The sequence below is a fragment of the Dromaius novaehollandiae genome, chromosome 13 (genome assembly GCF_036370855.1).
Source record: "Dromaius novaehollandiae isolate bDroNov1 chromosome 13, bDroNov1.hap1, whole genome shotgun sequence".
NCBI lineage: Eukaryota > Metazoa > Chordata > Aves > Casuariiformes > Dromaiidae > Dromaius > Dromaius novaehollandiae.
The window spans coordinates 22,912,970-22,929,944 of NC_088110.1; the positions used below are offsets into that span (position 1 = coordinate 22,912,970).

General features: G+C 37.6%; 1 protein-coding gene across 2 annotated transcripts in view; it reads left to right on the plus strand.

The window, feature by feature from the left end:
* BANP (BTG3 associated nuclear protein) overlaps nt 1-16,975 on the plus strand; it is a 182,049-nt gene that overhangs the window by 3,571 nt on the left and 161,503 nt on the right. For both annotated transcript variants that reach the window (XM_064519782.1, XM_064519783.1), the window contains 3 exons: nt 12,513-12,652; nt 14,118-14,212; nt 15,541-15,740. In XM_064519782.1, the coding sequence (XP_064375852.1) occupies nt 12,583-12,652; nt 14,118-14,212; nt 15,541-15,740 (365 nt within the window). In that variant the 5' untranslated portion in view covers nt 12,513-12,582. The remainder of the gene's footprint in view (nt 1-12,512; nt 12,653-14,117; nt 14,213-15,540; nt 15,741-16,975) is intronic.

Here is a 16,975-nt window from a genome sequence, read left to right on the forward strand (position 1 = left end):
TGAAACAGATGTAAACATATCCAAATCAAGTATCTACAGATCTCTGTGAAATCTTCATTTCAGAGTCAAGGCAAGCCTGTATATTATTGGTACAAGTACTGATGCTCGTCATAATACATACTGGTCTTAAGGTGTCTGGTATAGCTTAGGCTGAACAAGCTTTCCAGAGCAAAGCCTCTAAATGCTATAGCAAAATAACTTTACTCCAAGGAGAAATTTAAACTTTGTAATAATGCAGACTTCTAGTTTAAATATTTCTGCCAGTGAAAAATATGAACTAAACAGGGTGTCTTACAGATACTGAATGAGGTCAAGTTCGGGGATATGTCTTATTCCCACAACCTGCTACAGTCTGTTTTCTGTCTCTGTAGAAGAGTTTTAATATGGTGAATGAATACGAGGGAGGAAAAACAGGTTTTCAGATTGTGTTCTGCTACACAGACCTGGCAAAGGGTATATTGTGGGTGAAAGCCCCATGACACACACGTGATGTCTTGGAGTACTGAGCCGAGGAGTAGTTTTGGACGTAGAATAGTTTAGCCAGATGAAAGTGGCTCCCCAGCAGTGCTGTCCCATTGTAAAATAGCATGGGACAAAATGTTTGCCTCAGCAGTCTCTTCTGGCTTGATTTTCACTGATGTGGATTTTTATCTAGTGATTCTGATTCTAGCATAGCATGTTGTCAGTAATACTGTGTCGTCACAGCATGGGAGCTGTACTTTTATTTCCTGTAAGATGTATATAGCTCAAGGGCAGAGCTCTGCTATCCAAGATAGGGGGCTTAGTGGTTCTTGCTTTTATGTAGATGGTCACAGGTGGTTTTTGCATTGTGCCCTCTTCCAGAAAAATACAAAAGCCTTTTTGTGCACTAAGTTTCTGAATGGCATTAAGTAGAGGATGTTCTAATTCTTTATGCTTGAAAAATATGGATGCTAATGAACTTGGATAGAGCTGTGTCACAGAAGAGCTAGTATAGTTTGGTCAGAGATGCACGTACTTATTTCTGACCATTGCTGTGAGCTGAGTTTGAAATGTACTGTGAACTTAGTGATGTCATGAAGTATTTAGAACAAATAATATTCTCTAACCTAAATTTGATGTTTCTGAAAATGAGTAATTTCCTAGTTTTTTTAGGAATTATAAAGTCCAGCTCTTTCTGCCATAATTTAGGGATCTAATTTTTTGTCACTTCCCAGTGCTCTTCCTTTAGAAATCATGAAATTGTGTTGCATATTACATTATTTTCCACATCTTTGGGACTTCCAAATAGAACAAAAGGAGGTACTTACGAACGCTGCCTCCCCACCAAATTTCTCTTAATGTATGTTTGCTGAATTGAGTGAGCTATTAAAATGCGTCATACACTTTTTAGCAACATATTTATGAGAAATCACTTTGTTTGCACTAAATTGCAGTTTTTCTTGGTCTGTGAAGCAAAGTAACACTCAGTTTTGCAGAATTAGTAATACAAGGTGTGAAGTTAGGGTTTCTAATTCAGTAGTTAAATCTTGTGGGCACAAGTCTTATTCATGTCACTTTCTTCTACGTAGTACGGTTGCTAGCTTATTCTTCATTCAGCCTTTCCTCTAGGTCTCTTTTTAAACCTGGAATCAATGCTGGTGGAAGGACTGAAGAATCATGGGCTCTTCTGGTAATGTAACTGTTGGCACACACCTCACTGAGGCAAGAATTGATACTAAGCCTTCATGCGGGTTCCAGGACAGTCAGCAAGCCTTGGAGCAAATTGCTGTGCTTTTTTCCACCGAGGCAAAGGTCTCCCCCACCAGAAGCTGCATGGTTTTGGGGCCTCTCAAAGAAGCAATCTGCAGCGAGAATTTCACCTGTACTTGAACACTTGTTTTTTCTTTGGTAAACATTTCTTACTGAATAGTTGCCTTGAGTGTTTGCCATTTCAGTGGTCATTTAAAGCATAACATACAATTTGTGATGCTATTAAGCTGCTTAAATTATTTTTTAGGAGGGGAAAAAAAATACTTTGTGATACTGAAATTGGACAGTGTAATAGGAACCTGGGATTTCAGATGCAGAAACTGAAAACTGCACTAATTTCCTTAAAATCTGTTTGTTTTTCTGCTTTTGACCTTGACTGCATGCTTTCAGTCTTGCAAAAGGGAAATCAACTTAAAATAACACCATTTGCATATGTTTTCAAAATCTGTTAAACAGTTGCAGGGTAGCATAAATAAAATTAGGATATTGAGGGCTGTTTTAAAGCAGGAGGGAAACTTCTGGGATGTCTGCTTAATACTGAAGAAGTTCATGAAGCTGCCTTATAGACACTACAAATGCTTTTATCAGGAATAAATCATATTGTAGGTGGTAAATATTCAGAAGTTGTCATTTGTTCAGCAAGTTTTAGCAAGTATAATATAGTTATAATATTCAAAATCTTTTCCACTTTCTTTCTCTTGATAGCATCTGACAGTTTTATTTTTAGTTGCAACCCTTTAATTTTGCCATTTTATTCACACATTCCAAAGGGACTCAAATACTAAGTTAACACACTTTGTGTTGATGTGTTTCTTATAAGCTCCTTGCTATTTCTAAGTAAATAATAAAAAATAAATTAATTTAAGGTTTTGATTTGAGCCTGAGAGTGTTTTTTGATTCTTAAATAACACAAAAAGGAATTTTAAATTTCGATGACCATAGGTCTACCTGAGTCTTGTCTTGTAAATATTTAAATATTTCCATGTTAAAAAAGGCCCAACTGTGCCTTCTCATGGCTATTTGCTGAACACACAGTAATTGCCTTTTTTATTAGGATTTTGCTTTGTAAGGCTCTTAATGGATTTTAAAAGTTGTGTTTCTGGCCATTTTTTATGCTGTTACTGACTACCATTTGACTGCTACTTTTACTAAAAATATTTATAAACCTGTGTGCTACTGTTGCAGTTGTGGAGTCGGGTGCAACCCTGTCTCCTCTCTGGTCTCTGGGGTGCATTCCTTCCAGGTCTAAGCCTTAGGAACTGCCAGAATGACGTTTCACTGCTCTGTCCTGGCATCGGAAAGAAATTTGAATTTCAAACTAGCAAATAGCACGCAGATATATTTTTACCCAGATTATTATACCTAGTGTATTTTACTCTGTCATCTTTTGGTGGGTCAGGCAAGATTAGCTTCTTCAGACACCTGAACGGATTCCTGTTTGCTGGGCTGATTTGCCTTCAGCCCCAAACCATGGTGGTTATCTGCACTGGATGAATATCTTTATTTTAACCCTGTTTTGATGGTGTTTCTTCTCCTTTGTACTTGCTGTACTTCTGTGACTGCTGCTCTAGGGATAGTCCTGTAGGTTCAATTATCAGGAATCAAATCAAAACCCTCCGAGTCACAGGTTCGGGGCTTTCCCTTCACGGTCTGTAAATGTCAAATAATAGCTGGTATCTGGATCTGTTACTCTTCCTGTACGTATTCCTTAAAAAATTCCATTTGAGTTGAACCAGTAGTTACACAGAAAATATCTAAAATGCCAGGCCATCACACAGTATTATTAATTAGAAAACAGCTATAAATGTATTGTGTACTGGCGTAATGAACTTTTTAGCTTTTTGGATCCCAGTTATTATGGGAAATTACACTTGAAAATCCTCAAAGTGATTTCAGTTTATGGCATTGAGATTTCAAAAGTTTTTTGATACGAATATAATTTTTTCAAAAAATGAAGTAATGGAACTTAAAGCTGATAGAAATTGTAACTCCAAAGCTGCCTCCTCTCGTGCAAGTTTAGGGTCAAAGATTTAGGGATAAACCTTGTTCCAGCCCCCACGCTGTTGCTGGAGAAAGTGTGATCCCTTAACCCTTCTTGCAGTAACCCATGTTCATGAACATAATGCAGATCCCTCTGCTGCGAAGGAGACTGGTCAGAAAAAGACTGTGTGTGTATGTTTGTAATACAAATGTTTGTACCGTTTGTACTCTTCATCCAAGGGGCTAGAAGAGAACAGGTTTTCTCGGTCAGCTTCTCGGTTACCTCTGCAGATCCTTTGCAGATCTTTTGAATAGCAGTGGTAAAGCTCATTTGCTTTGCTGCTTTGCCCTGCTGCTTGTGAAAATTGCAATGTGGTGCAAGAACTGTGGGTGATCTGTGCTGAACTGGTACTAGATTGATTTCATAACTGATGATATTTCAGCTGCAGGTGGTTTTCTGGAATATTGCCTTTCCAAAGAGGGTTCCTGTCTCTTCCCCACCTCTGCTTCTCAGTAAAGGCCCTATGAAATGTTTAAAAATTAGTGTTGTTTCCCCTCTGGGCTTGCTCTGCAGGAAGCCAGACAGATACTGCCCCCCCCCCCCCCTTCCCAGATGGAAAAATTGAATCCTGGGTAGTGTGTGCAGTGTTACCTGGGTGGGCCAGTAGCACAACTGATACTAGACCTTTTGTTCCTGAAGTCTATAAGCTACCGTACCTACTTTTGCTTTATATTTAACTGGTCCTGTTTCCCCGGTATAGTGCTGCTGACTGTCATATTCCTTTTTGGAATGTGGCTAGCTGTACTGGCAGATGGACTGTCACTTAGCAGTCCCCAGTGATCTTGCCTACTTGTCTTAGTCTAAAGCATCACATTTTAAAGTTCTTTGAGCTCTGCTGTGGAAGACAGGAAACAAAGCATTCAGAATTTGAAGATCTAAGTGTAATGTTTGGTCTGCTGTATAACCTGCTGACATTGCAGTGTTAAACTTTAAGCAAAGTTCTGCTCTCTTTCTCATTTGCCTGATGTTCTGATTAGGCAAGAGCTTCTTGCTGGTGGACAATATGACAATACATTAGCATACCGATACAATTTTGTTCCGTTCATTTTTTGTGTTCCTTCACTAGAAAGCAAGCTGGTATTGTTTTTGATTTTATCAGGAATGTAATTTTGCTGGGATTATATGAAAGCACTCCAGAACACTACATTTACAAGACTGAATTTCTGTCTTCCTGAGGACAGTTTCTGGTGTAGAAAGGTCCAAGGGTGCAGCCAACCATCTGTGTAAGGATGTAGGCACAGAGAGTTAGATACGGTGTTTTCAGGTATGCTATGAACCTGCCTTGTGGAGCTGCCTTCGTTAATCAGAGGACAGTCCACAAACATGCAAGTCATGTTGATAACCTCACCAAAATACATCCCATTGCCAACATCTACAGGCTGTTTTGAAGCTTACTGAGGCACAGAGGAAAAATACTTGTATCGGTGTTATAGTTCATGTAAAGAACTAAGATCTGTCTCAGATAATTCTGGTTGTGCTAGGCAGTGGTTTGAAATTCCCAAAGTTAGTATGAATAACGAAATATCACAGAAACACAGATGAAGAAATTGGTTACTAGTAACTGATATTCTTTGATAGTTGTATTTCTCATCTACGTTCATATTCTGCTTTCTAGTCCAGGAAAATGAGCATGTGGGTAGCCGTATGTATACATGCACGGGTGCAGGATGTGGTGTGCAGGCTGGAGAGACTGCAGCAAAGACTAAAATAGTTTCCAATTTCAAATACAGGCACAGTCATCTAAAGTTAAAAGGACATCTGCACTAGCAATTGCAAAGAGCTCCAGACATGGGTTGAAGTTCTTTGAGAATGGGAGAGACTTTTCATTTAAATAATATGCAACTAATTCTGGAAGTCTGTTCTTTGAATTTAAGTACTTGAAACTTTTTTTTGGAGCTGTTATCAATAAAGATTCTCCACCTAGTGGATGAAAACAATAAAACAACATGGCTGCATCTGCTTATGTATACTGCATTTACTATTTGGTCAGTTCTTGTTTGGTATTTGCTGGTTTTCAGTCGCACAAGTTGTGCCTGAAGTTAATGACTTGTATCCTGTGTAATTTTACAATGATGCAGAAAATTAACCTCTGCTTTAGAGCACTTTATGTATACCCCAGTCCCTATGAGTAGTCTCATTAAGTTCAGCAGGATTATATGCCTGTAAAATTAATTTTACAGAATTTGTTTGCAAGTATATGGCCTAAGCACACACAAGTGTACTTGTAATAGGTGTTAACATATCTTTCCTAGCTCATTTGGGCATAACTATATGCAAGATGTGGCAGTATGGGTGTTTGCACATGGCAGCAACAAGAGTGTTTATTCAAGGGCCAGAGAGTGTGTGTACCGGAGTTGCTGGTGTGTGCTGCCGCACACCCCTTGCTGTTGTTCCTTTTGCTAGAAGGTGTTAAGCTGGTATGAGTGCACTGGAAAGTGTGACAGTTGTGTTTTTGTTCATTTGTTGTACATGTGTTAGGATTGTAGCCAAAGGTAGTGTATTAGAATAGTTAGTTAAAAAAACAAACATAGCAACCAACCAGCCAAGTAAAACTTTGCCTTGTACCAGGTGGAATGCAAAAAAAGGGAAATAATTCTAGAAGTATGAATGAAACTATAGATATATAATAAAGCTCATATATAATTATATGAGCTTTCATAGCAATATCTGAGAATTTCTGAATTGGTTTTTGTTTTTAAAACGTAATAAACTGCCTCCTTGCAAGATTTTTTACTCCAAAGAAATTTTCAATATTCTTTATTCTGTTTCCTCTTTTTTTTCTGTTGCTATCTGTATTTTACACCTTTGTACTGGAGTCCATCAGCATAGCATCTCTGTTAGCCTATTTATTTTATATATCTATCTCCAGGATGCTGTGGCCAGTGTCCTTGCTTTCACGGGTATGGAACGTTTCTGTACTGTTTCGGGAGGACAGGCTTTTTTCTGATCTTTGGCTGAACCAGATGCCAGTATGTTACAGTGATTTTTTTTTTGTTTTGTTTTTGGGGTTTTTTTCCGTTCATAAACTGAAATGCTTATGGTCTGGTTTCATTGTGAAATGAACTTAAAACACAGTGTTTTTATTTCCATTTTGAGGGGGAATGAGAATAAGGATAAAAGCTAAACAGATGCCAAGAATTTTTTCCTTTTTAGGTTTTAACAGTAATAAAGAAGTGCAAAACAGATTTTTTTTTCATTGAAAATAGTTTTCAATTTCATATTCTGACAAACTGTGGATTCAGTGTATTGCAGCATAAAGGAGGCTGGTAGCTCTTGTATTTACAGTGTATTTAACCCTGCATGGTATTAAATTGTTGCTTTTTATTTTATGTTCATGTGTTACCGTGTATTAGCATATGCAGTGATGTGTTTTGTGGGGGAATTGTTCATTAGTGTAGGAAGGTCTTGTTCCAGCTGCTTAGAGAAAGAGGCAGGCTTTGGGATTAAAGAAATTTTCTAAGTCATTGAGCAAGACTTCAGAGTGCTGTTAGTACAGAACCTGTGAATACCTGTGAATAACTAAATATATCAAAGTATCTGAACTTTTCCCAGTTCTTTACTTGGGCCTACTCATAGAGATTGTTTTTGTGAAGGCGCTGCAGACTTGGCAGTGCAGGAAACCTGTTGCCAAGTGAGCTGGGGCTTCAACCTGGCGTGGTGGTGGTCCTTCACTGGCCTCTCCCGCGAAAAACTTCATTTTGTACTTGGAGCACCTTTGTGCTTGTTGGGCATAATTTGCTTCCAAAGTGGATTAAACTGAATTGCACAAAGGCATTCTTGCTGTGGATTATGCTTCTCAGTACGGAGACTGAAAGCTCAGTGGTCCTTGTGGGCTGTTTCGCTGTATAGACGAGTACTCGGGAAAGTTGAACTGACCTAACTAAAGCAGTCGGGTTAACGAGCATTGAGTCCTCCATGGAACCTCACTTCCAGAGCGAAGGTGATCTTTATACTATAATCGCTTTACAGCATAAGGTCATTTTACTTCTGAATGAAGTTGTCCTCACAAAGGATTAATTCCCCTATATGCATATGTAAAACACATACTTATCATTAGGTTTGCCTTTGTAGCCTAGCTGTTTTTGCTATTTTGGAAAACTTCTATAAGTGTCAGCAAATCCTAGCTCTTTGCAAGAAAAGGACCTTTGTTTGTAGCGTTCAGGGTAGATATTAGACTCAGAAAAAGGGGATGATTGGCTAATAGTGGGTGTATAAAGAAGAATATATACTTTTTAACAAAAATCACATTTGAAAAGTGTACTTAATTATTCATTTAAGGGAAAAATGCAATGAAGAAAAGGGAAAACATTAAAAGCTTTTGGAGTAGGGCAAGGTAAAATAGAATATTTCATTTTTTCCACACAGAAGAAAACTTTTGTCATAGTACAAATTGAAGTATGTTAGACATTTTTTCCTTTATAGATAGCACTAAGAAATATTAGCCAGGGGAGTGATTAGCTGCTCAAATAGGAGAAGCTCAAGTAAACACTTTAAATGGTGTAGAGCTTTGAAAAATGTTTTAGAAATATTGTTTTCCTCACCAATTAGTATGAGAGAAAATATTTTTTTGTGTGTTTGTATATGTTAACAAGGCATCGGACCTTCTTGGTTATACACTTCGATATGGTGCCCTATGATTTTTAAAAACCCATCAGATATTTCAGTATCTGGGGTTTGTTTACATGGGCATACTCAGAAGAGATCATCTGGATTGTTTTAAAATAGATTATTTAAATTGCATTAAACTTGTGTGTGGAAATTAATTTAGAATTCAGGTGGCCTTAATTTAATTTTGTTAATTGCTTACAAATGTTAGTTTACTTAATTAGACAAGGGGTACTTTAATTGTATGTTAAGTGTATCGGCTCTAAGAGAGAGCACTGACAGATGTATTTAGTGCACTTTATCTAATCTGCTTTAAATTCTGTATCTTTAGCTGTCTCTAAGTTTTTCTGAGTGTTGTAGTACTACAGCCTCATCTCAGCAGGTGGTTGTAGGAATGCTCTAGACTGTTTAGCTGCCCTTTTGGGCTTTTTTTTCTGATTAAGAAAAAACAAGAATAATGAGAAGTCTTTGTCTTTAATTTAAACTCATGCTACATAAATAGAAATATTTTTAGTTTTTGATGGGTGATGAAATAAGCTGTATTAATTGCTGGAAGATTTACTTCCAAGTCTGCTATTCCTCCTTGATGATGATTGTCTCTTGGAAGCTTAGGACCATTTTCTCAAACTTTGGAAAAGTATTTTGCCTTTGGGAGTTAAGAAAGCAGCTAGTGCAGTACGTTTGCTCTGTGTGATTATTTCCATTATTCACTGTGATTAAAATTTGTCTTTTTAGTAGCATTTTAATTTATGCTGCTCTCTAAAATGGAGATGGACTCCTGATGGGCATGTTAGGCAAGGCTTTCCAGAGCAGGGTTTGGCGTAGGTCGGGGAACCGGTGGGCAGTGGAAGAGCTGCTCTGGGCCCTGGCGTCCTGGGTGCCGTCAGAGCTGGGCAGACTCCCCGACCCAAGAGGCAGGAGGTGTTAGAAACGTTTGAAGTGAAGGAGGCTTGAAGGGACACGGGGTTGAAGTGGGAATGGAGGTGGGTGGAAATCCCCGTGGAACAGAGCCACATCTTAATCTGTTTTTCAGTCTCTCTTTTGGATAAGAGTTGAAGGAATGTCATCCAACCATTTAAAAAAACCAAAAAAACCACTGCAGGAGAAGTGATGAGTGCAATACTGATCCACTTAAATAGCTCAGCAGGAGCCAGTTCGAGCCTGGCTGGCCAAAGCCTCCTGTAGTGTATGTATTATTGAGATATTTTCTGTTGTCTGGTGCGTGCTCACTTCCCATACCCCTCCCAGATAATGGCAAGTTGACTGTAAAATATTGCTCTGTTGATCCAACGGGCAAACGCTGGCTAGGGAAGAAGAGTGGGCACCTTTCATATATGGAAGTTGGCTATCCCTGTTGTAGTTTATCCTTGGCTTTCTGTCCATAGTTTTTTTTCTTACAGCTTAATATTTGTGCCAGGTACTATTTTAGCATTGACTTCTTAATGCCAATGTGAATATATATATATATTTAATTTAGAATTAATGGGGAGTAGGTTTTCAGCCAGAAGAAAGAAGGGCAAAAAAGAAAAAGGCTGGGAACATGTGGCAAATTTCAGAAAAGGAAGTGTTTGCCCTGAGGAAATGTTGGTAAATACTTCATTGAACACAATATGAGGAAAATATGTTGCAGAAGTTGTTATTCTGAATTTGTTGACTGAGGCTTTTCAGAGGTGATAAACTAATATAATTCTAACTTCAGTCCTGTTACCATTTATAGGACTTTTACCCTTGGTTCTGAAAGCAAGGTTGGGCTACTGCAAGGGTTTTCTACCATGAAATTCTGAATTTGGAGGAATATTTCATTTAAGTTGTAATAGCCATTATAGTTGAAGTACCCAGTGTAGCTCATTTGGGCATTTTTCTTAATCCACACATTTAGCATTAATAGCAAGTATGTTTGTTTCCCCTGTGTTTCGATGCAAGAGCTCACCGAGTCTGGTGACAGCAGACGTATATTTTGTTCTGCTTATTGAGAATGTGTTCTGCCCTGAGCTTGGCTCATTGCCTGGGAGCAGCGTGTGACTTACTGAAATTGTAATAAAATTTGTTTAAATGAAAATAAATACCAATGTTTTGGAGACATATTGCTGCGTATGTGTAATAGCTGTTCTGCCAGTCATAGCTTGGCCCTTGTTTAAAGATTCTCTGTGACAGAATATCTGAGGGTTTCTTTTTCTGATCTACAGTTGAATACCTTCAGGCTATGATCCAAGACGTTCGAGGTGGAGACATAGATCTGAAGTGGGAAACTATTTTTCATTTGTGTTGAAGAAAACCTTAATTCATTTCAATAACTTGTTACAATAAATGAATTTTGGAAGGCTAAGTATGTGAATCAGGCAAAGTATTAAAGAGAGCTTAAATACATTACAAATCCCTTGGAAGTGATTTATGACATACTGGCGTGTTTGGCTATAATTGGTTAAAATGCAACAAGTGAAGTACGAGTGAAGTCTAGCATTGTGTAAATGGACAAAGTTTTAAAAGTCAAGCTTTGTTCTGGTTTGTTCCTTTTTAGTCTTTGAGGTGGAGGATGTCTCCCTTCAAGTTGAGGGCAGGGTTCTCTAATAATACTTGCAGTATGTGACATTATGAAACAGTAACTCTAGCACAGCTGTTTTATTATGTTATGACTGGCTGGTTACCAGGATTTCTCAGAAATGGCAAATATGATTTGCCAAAATGGCATCTGTATGCACTAATGTATTGCCAGTTTTCTCAGGCGTGCTGCCACAGTCTGCATAGTCCCAACGGTTTTCACCATGATCGGCGTTGCGAATGACTCGGTATTGGCAGCGCTTTTATTTGGAGTAAACAGTTGTGATGCTGTGCGGTGTCCTCCCCTGGGGGGGGTGACGAGATGGGCTTCCACCGCGCGTGGCTCCTGCCGCAGCCGGTCCCGGCGTTCTTTGGTGTGCTCTATCGCATGCTGAAAAATTTGTGCTCCACCTGTCTGGTTTGATGGTTTTCCTGCGTTCAAGTGGAAGGAGGAAAGAGGAAAATCTTTACGCATAGTTGGATTTGATTCAGTGTCAATGTTAAGGGATGAATTACCATTTCCATTGGTAAACCTCAAATTCTCTCTTTAATATTTTTTTGCTTCAGGTTTTAAAAAAAACAACTGATCTTTGCCATTCGTTGTCCATCCTTCTGTAAACCGTGGGAAAGCACAGCTGTGGATGGTACCTGTGATTGTGATTGAGTTTCCCAGGCTGAAGGCTCCTCTTAATGCACTACCAGACAGCCTTGGCGGAGATTTCCGAAGGAGCAGGCTGAGAAGTATTTGGCTTTGAGATCAGCACCGTGTTCTGAAAATAGGTTCATCAGAATTGGGCTGTAGAAAAAACAGGCAGGTTCAATAGCCAAGAAAAAACTACTAAATTTTCATCCAAATCTAGCTGTAATTAGCTGCAGAAATGGTCCCTGGTCTCACAGAATGGTTATGAAGATTTTAGAGGCTTGTTAAAATTCATATGCGGAAGGATCTTGTGTTCATATGCATCTGTACAGATTGCAGTACTTGCAAAGCCAATGTGGTTTGGGAGCTTTGTATGCTATTGCAATGTCAAGCCTAAATACTGAAGTGTGATCACTTCCAAGAGCTAAGTAATTTGTAAATTAAAAGCCTGCAATTTAGGAATGGTCTTGCATACTTTTAAATCTTAAAATCAATTTAATTTTTTTTTATGCTGATGAGGTGCCAAGTGTCTGAAGCTAAATGCTTTCTTTATCCATTGGGAAAATGCAGAAAAGTTGAGCAAGGAAAGTTGCACTCTTGTCTTAGTCCTAATATAGAACGATCACTCAGAGGGTGATGCAGGTAGTTCAATCCTTGCCTCTTTGGAGCCAGTAACAAATACAGTAGCAGGTAATACCACTGTATGTTCACTTCTGCTAGGAATTAGATTGCAATTCACTGTAACTCTCACAAAGATAATTTCCTAGAATCTTGTTTAGATGGTCACAACTCTTGGATGCTACCAGTTCATCTTGGATTTGAATCAGTAACCAACATATTCAATGTTGTTCTGTCTGTCACTGCCAGTACCTTTTATAGAAGAAGAATCAAAAATAAATGCAATATTGATTTATCAACTATACCTTTATTAACATTCTTCTTGGTGCTGTTTTTCAGGATTGAATGACTTGTAAATTTACTTATTTGGGTGCCTTCAGTGGTGTTTGACTGGATATTGTGGTTCTGAATGATGTCAGAACAGGATTTGGCAGATGTCGTTCAGATTGCTGTTGAAGACTTGAATCCAGATAACCCAGGTACAGTAGAGATGGTAGTGGTGACATAAGAAAGAGCACTCATAGTATGGCCCATTAAAATGGGGGAAATCACTGCTATGCTTTTTGTAGAAATGTAAAGCGGTGCTGCAAAATTTTTCTTGTCCAAGATGGACTCATTCAGGCTATATACCAAATTTCAATAACTTTACTTGTATATCTTCAATATTCTTTAAATCAGTTTTTCTTGTTTTCTTTAAAAGTCTTTATGCTGTCTGTTTTTGTGCAGAACTAGACCAGTTCCAAAAATCTATATTGAAATATGGTCTCTAGCAAGCTTTTGGTTTTGTTCAGATTAAGTATCTGTTTTAGACTTCCCTTCAAATAAGAACTGACACCCATCTATTATGAATCTTTGTTTATGAGGAAAAAATGTTCTACCAGTAAAATTATTAAAATTCCTTGTATGTATAATGAAATGACAGTAAAATTGAAAATTGCTTCTGAAGGAAAATATTGTGGTTTCCCTTACTTAAGCATTGATGTACTGAAGGAAAATGTCCATGTTAAAATCAGCTATAGACTTTGATCCTACGCTGTCATGTATATGCGAATAAGCATTGGCTGAAAAACAGTAGCTACAGAGTATTGAAAATAAAAAAAATATATCAATTTTTTTTTATTCTGATGCAGAACAAAAAGCAGTTCTTTCAGAAATGTTCCCAAAGAGATGGAGGAGAAACTGAGACCCATCTCTCTCAGTCTAGCCAGTAACTTGGTGGTCAGGGCTATCACCTGTGATATGGTCAACCCCAAACAAGTCTGTCTTTGCTTGATTTGATAAAGGATTTGGAAAACCTGGTCAGGTTTCAGCTGTGAGGCTGTTTCAGGGTTCTACCTCTTGATTTTACCAGCAAGGCCTTTAATTTCTAATTTCAGTTCATTTTTGTTACTGTTTCTTCAAAATGTTTACCTTTAGATGAAAGGCTGTTACATCCTATAGGTCTGGATACCCAAGTGTTTATTTTGGAAAATTGCAGGGTTTTGTTCATCTATGCTGGCAGAAAATTACCCGTTCCTAAGCTGAGTGGAGTGTGGGTGAAATCCTGTATTTTTACAGAATTTTACTAGTACTATTTATGGTTTTGCATAGGCGTGAGGCTTCAGTGTGGGAGAGGAGAGCTGCCTCAAGTTTACAGAGGGAAGGAAAGGAAAAGGGAGGCTGTCAAAGCAGAACAGCTGATGTGGCAACTCTGCTACCTCATGATAATTTCCTAGTAAATAAATCCAAACCAGTGCTTGAGTTTTACATCTTCAGTGCGGTCTTACATTTGGGTAAACGTGTTTTGAGAAGTGAATTGTCATATCATTAAGAAAAACACAAGTAAGCATAAATGAATGCATACAATAAGTTAACTAGACTCCCTTTTAAGTGTCTATTTACTGTATTTTTGAGTCTTGCCCTCTTTTGTTGTAGGCTATGACCATGCTTTTTTTTTATTTGCAGTTGTGCTGGAAAATCATGAAGTGACAGATGAAGATGTAGAGCCTGCTCTGAAACGTCAGCGTATAGAAATTAACTGCCAGGATCCGTCTATTAAGGTTATGATAATTCCTTTTTCTGTTTTTATTCATAATGCCAATTCAATTATCTTTATTTGGGGAAAAATATTAAAAGCAAATGATGTTTAAAAAAAAACCCCAAACAAATGAAGTTTAAACACAATACTGGGATTATTCTTACCTCTCTTGTGAACGTTTGTGTGATCATTTTTCTGGATAAACTTTTAAATCCTGATGATTTAATCTTCCAGTGCAAAATCAGTAGCCAAACTTTTGTATGCAATATAAAATTTCATTCAAAATTAATTCCTGTGGCTCAAATGTCACTATTCCTACATCTTTTTTTGGGAAAGTGAATAAACTTGACCTGAAAGATGAACTTGATCTTATATCTGTTTTACAATATGCAGTTACTTCAGCATGTTTTAAGCTATTATTTTAAACTAATAACATTCTCTTTGTAATTCAGCTGCACTTAGTTCAGGCTCAGTAGCTCAGGCTTTTCTGTGCTTGCAAAACTTACTGCTGCCACTAGTGTTTTTTAGTAATGTTTTTGTCTTGCAGCATAAACATATGAGTAGTATTTTACTGCCATGCACATTTAGTAGTATGTAATTCTGCATTCTTGGAATTGTCACAAAAACGGAAGCTCTGTATTAAGAGAGTGCTGGGGCAGCAGCATTGTAAAACAGCTTCATGGGTGTAAATTGTAGCTGTAGCCACAAGATGGCATGGTTGCTGTTTGCAGGGGAGAATGTGTGTCTAACATCAACCTTTACTGGTCTGTTTTTCTCCCAGAAAAACCCAATTAGAATATACTTATTTTTAAAATAGAATTGCTTAGGAAAACAGATTTTATTTATTTACTTTTCTTGATTTGCTGTTCAGAAGGAAACTAGAGTGAGTGTTATTTATTGTATCTGAAATTATTTGTGTTGCTATTTCTACTGTAATCATCTGAATTTATCTGTTTGAGCATGAAAATATCTTATTTAACTTTATCCAACAGGATGCTTTCATGGATTTATAATCCTTTTGTTTTTAAATATATCAAATGAAGGTTTTGGCATGCCATTTTAAATTGTTTTGTGGTGTATAAAATCATACTAACAAAGTGCTCAGGTGACAATGTGTTTGGCTTGGATGCTTTTGGCTTCTACATAAAGGACTGGAAGAATCTGAGAATGCTAAAATGCTCCAGGATGTCATCAGCTTTATACACAGATGAATTTTGTTACTAGGCACCTTGCTAGTACCTTTAGAATTGTTCTCCAGTCACATTTATCTGCGGCTTGCTTATGTGTATGTTGCTGGAGATAAATGCAAAGTCTTTAAAAACAGTTTCTTTTGCGCTCTCCCCTTTCTAGTCATTCCTGTATTCCATTAACCAGACAATATGCCTGCGGTTGGATAGCATTGAGGCAAAGTTGCTGGCACTAGAGGCTACCTGTAAGTCCTTGGAGGAGAAGCTGGACCTTGTCATGAACAAACAGCATAGCCCTATCCAAGTCCCCATGGTGGCAGGTTCTCCTCTTGGCGCTACCCAGACGTGCAATAAAGTACGATGGTAAGAAAAGAACAGATTACTCATCAGTGTGCTTTTTAAAATAACCCGAGTCCATTTCTCTGGCATCATCAAGCTCTGCAGCATTCTGTATAGCTGTCAGGAGCTTCATATGCTGTTCAAGAATGTAAAATTAATTTATCTTTAAGGTAAGCGTTGTGCCAGTTTCATGATGTTACTGCTAGTTAGAATGAGACTAAACACGTCAGACTGGTCCATGCTTGCAACTATTTCCACACTCTGTTTTGACTTAAACCAGACTGATTCATCCTTCCTTTGGAAAAGTCGCATTAACTATTTTAGACAGGTTTTTTTGGACTTGCTTTGCTTTTATTTATGTGGCTGTTTGAGTTAATGATTTTATAACTGCATTTCTTCATGCCTCTAGTTATTTCTCATTTTAGTTTTATGAAAAAATATAATTGAGTTTTAGTTTTATGTGCTTGTTTTCTGTAATCTCTCAGCGAAATGATATCTCTGTTTTTCTGGATTAGATGTTGGAGATGGAAAAGATCTATTAAATAATCTAATCCACTCGATGCAAATGCAGATTTGGCCTGGAATGCCTTCATGTATGTGTTGTCTAATATGGCTTTAAATATCTTAACTCTCGATGTATCTATCATTTTACCATGTAGATTATTCCAGCCCAAGGAGTACATTTTTCAAGAGGGTTTTTTTGTCTAGTAACATTTCACTCAATTCATATGTTTATTAACCTTTTCCTAGGTATACTTCTCTAAATAATTCGTTTTTATTCTCCATTATGACTATGTAATCTTCACATACAGGTCGCGTGTGTCATACCATTCTAGTCAAGATATGCTGACTTAATTCATCTTTTGTCAGTCAGTTTCTCCAGCTTCTGATCTTTTTCATCATTCTCTCTGGACTTTAATGCCTGAATGTTATTCTGAATATATTTCTGATATGTTGTACTCAGTACACTATCCAAGGGGTGCTAGAGCTATATAGAAAAAACTATTTATTTCCTTGCTTTGTGCTGTAGGGCACATCCATGGGAGGTAAGAAAATGAAAACAAACCGCAAACATTGCCTTTTTCTATTAGACCACTGTTTGCTTACTGTCATGTGTATTTTCCTGTTAGTATTGCCACTTTTATAATAGGTATTTTAAGATACAAAATGTATCTCAAGTTTATAATTTCATTTTATTATGGTATCTTTCAGTTCATGCAGTTATGAAAGATGATGGAATATGATCTTACTACCGTAAA